General features: G+C 32.8%; 1 protein-coding gene across 1 annotated transcript in view; it reads right to left on the bottom strand.

The window, feature by feature from the left end:
- OSBPL11 (oxysterol binding protein like 11) overlaps positions 1-2,633 on the bottom strand; it is a 117,211-nt gene that overhangs the window by 38,916 nt on the left and 75,662 nt on the right. Inside the window, exon 10 of the mRNA XM_019650883.1 lies at positions 804-990. Within this exon, the coding sequence (XP_019506428.1) occupies positions 804-990 (187 nt within the window). The remainder of the gene's footprint in view (positions 1-803; positions 991-2,633) is intronic.

The following is a 2,633-nucleotide window of genomic DNA, read 5'->3' as shown; positions in this document are numbered from 1 at the left end:
AGAGAGAGAGAGAGAGAGAGAGAGAGAGAGAGAGAGAGAGAGAGAGAGAGAGTGTTTGTGTGTGTTTGCATGAGGAAGGCCTCTGGGATGCCAGTAATGTTCCATGTCTAAATCAAAGTGCTCGGATTTTCACAAAGTCAAATCAACTTGTGTGCTTTTGTGTGTTATTCTTCAACAAAAATGTTGTAGAAAAGAAAACTATCCCTACTTTTAGGGACTGTCAGAACAGACATCAAAAGTTTAAAGAAAGAGTCAGTAACCTATTGAGGATCCTATTAGAAAGTATTTTGGGTGACCTGCATAAGTGCTGAAGAGACAACAAGTCACAAAAGAAGTATAATAACTGGCAAATTCCTGGATGGAATTTAGAACAAAGCCACCATTCAATATTGGTGTCTAAAGACACTGGCTCCCATCATTGTACTTGTTGAACTATTTCTTATCACTACATGTATTTTCACCCTAACTTGTAACAAGAGCTGCCTCCATGGAGCCTTGGATCCAAGTCTGAATCCCTTTAAAGGCAGAAATTGGGCCAGATGCTGCATATTCATTTGTTATGAATTCTATTCTACATCTCGTTATCTATTTAACCAGGTAAGTTTTATGAGTAAAGAGACCTGTCATTGTTTTTAAAAGCAGGTCATGATTTCCAGAATGCTTTGAAAGATAAAATATATTAAACAAAAGATAAACATGAATAAAAATCCAACCCCATTTCACATAAAATAGAAAAAGAATAAGGATTTATAATAGATCACACTGATAAGAGGAAGAGTTAGGTATCATTAAAATATTCTTACCGGTGAAGTTTGCCACCATAAAATGGCTTAGTATGAAAAGTGATGCTGGCCGAATACCCAGTTTTTGCACAGTTGACACTGACTTTGCCACCCAGTTCCACCCAAGGAACAGTTAAAATTGACCGGGCATATGCACAAGGTAGAGAAAATGTATACTCTTCTCCATGCTCCAACAGACTGAGGATACCTAAATGTGAAAACACGACGGCTGTTAATATCTTAAAAAGATAGCTATGAAAAAATCCATATTATGTTTTCTCCTGTCTAGTAAATAAACATTATAATTCTGCTTAATTTTCATTTAGCTTTGGATAAAATTGGCTTCATTTACAATTGTATTTGACAACAATTCCTGGTAATAGTGAATTAAGGTTACCTTTACTATGGCTTTACTATTTCTTTGGTTCATGGAACCAGAAAATGTTACAGTGGAAACAGTTCAAGAGTTCCCTCTAAAGCTCCTAAAAATAAAGTAAAACCTTAAGTCAGAGTTTAAGACCATAATATACTGCATCATATTAAGATCTGATCATCAATTAGTACTAACATCTTTGCCAGCAGTTTGGAAATAACTAAATATCTAATGTTATAAAGTCAAAATCCCTAATCTCAGACCATCTGATGAAAAAAAAGTGTTCTTAATTTTTTATATATATATTAAGAAAAAAAGTAATTTTATGATGAAAAATATGCTCCTAATTTTGTTTGTAAAATCCTGAGATATTTACAGTAAGGCTATAAGAGAGAGAGGTGGTAGTTTCCAAACAAATATTCTGTTGGGGCTTGTTACATATTAAGTGATGCTATATTAAAAATGGTTTTTAAAAACATAAAAAAGGAATTACATTAATGAATAATCAATCTATTCTAAATAATTAAGAGACACATAAGGAGACTTGAGCTAGCTAGCTACATTACTAACCTAAGCTTATTACCTAGTTCATCAACAAACCAACACTGAATTGGATATGTACTACTGCTCTGAACTGTTATGGCATCTCTCTCTCTTAATAAACGTTCATTAAGCACTCTGTTCTTAATATTCACAAATAAGGGCAAGAATTATGATAAATATTTTAATACAGTTAATTTTTAGGATCAGCAAATACACAAATTGAGATCTAAAGTAGTCTATTTTACATAAAGCAACATGAGTTATTTTTTTGTATTGCCCTTAACAGTCTTCACAAAGGGCAACAATAAATCAAGAATTATTGAGCCATTTCATAGGCAACATGGTTTTGAATGTATTTATATATAATGGAAAATGTCAGAAGACAAAAAGATAACAAATTGGGGTATACTTCAAGTGTTTAATAACTGGTAATTAACCCTAAGTTGGAAAAGATATCATATTTCTATTACTTTGCTAAAAATACATGACCTTATAAACTGGGTTTATGATCTTTGATTTCTAAGAATACATTTAACATAAATAGCATACACTATGGAATTTAAGATCTGAAGAAATATACAATTAGCTTCAGTAGATTAGTTAAAAACTATTGTGATAATATTGTAGACTAATTAAAACAACTGAGGTTCAAAGAATTCTAAAATCTCAATTAGGGCAGCCGGTTAGCTCAGGTGGTTAGAGTGCAGTCTCGTAACACCAAGGTTGCTGGTTCGATTCCTACACGGGCCAAGGAGCTGCGCCCTCCAAAACTAGATTGAAGACAACTACTTGACTTGGAACTGATGGGTCCTGGAAAAACACACTGTTCCCCAATAAAACTTCTAAAAAAACAAACAAAAAAAGTAAAATAAAATCTCAATTATTTAATAATTAAACAGACTTTCCCCGTACTGTTAAATAAAAAACATGTCTGT

Source organism: Hipposideros armiger, unplaced genomic scaffold (genome assembly GCF_001890085.2).
Source record: "Hipposideros armiger isolate ML-2016 unplaced genomic scaffold, ASM189008v1 scaffold_8, whole genome shotgun sequence".
Taxonomy (NCBI): Eukaryota; Metazoa; Chordata; class Mammalia; order Chiroptera; family Hipposideridae; genus Hipposideros; species Hipposideros armiger.
This window is presented reverse-complemented; position numbering and strand designations above follow the sequence as displayed.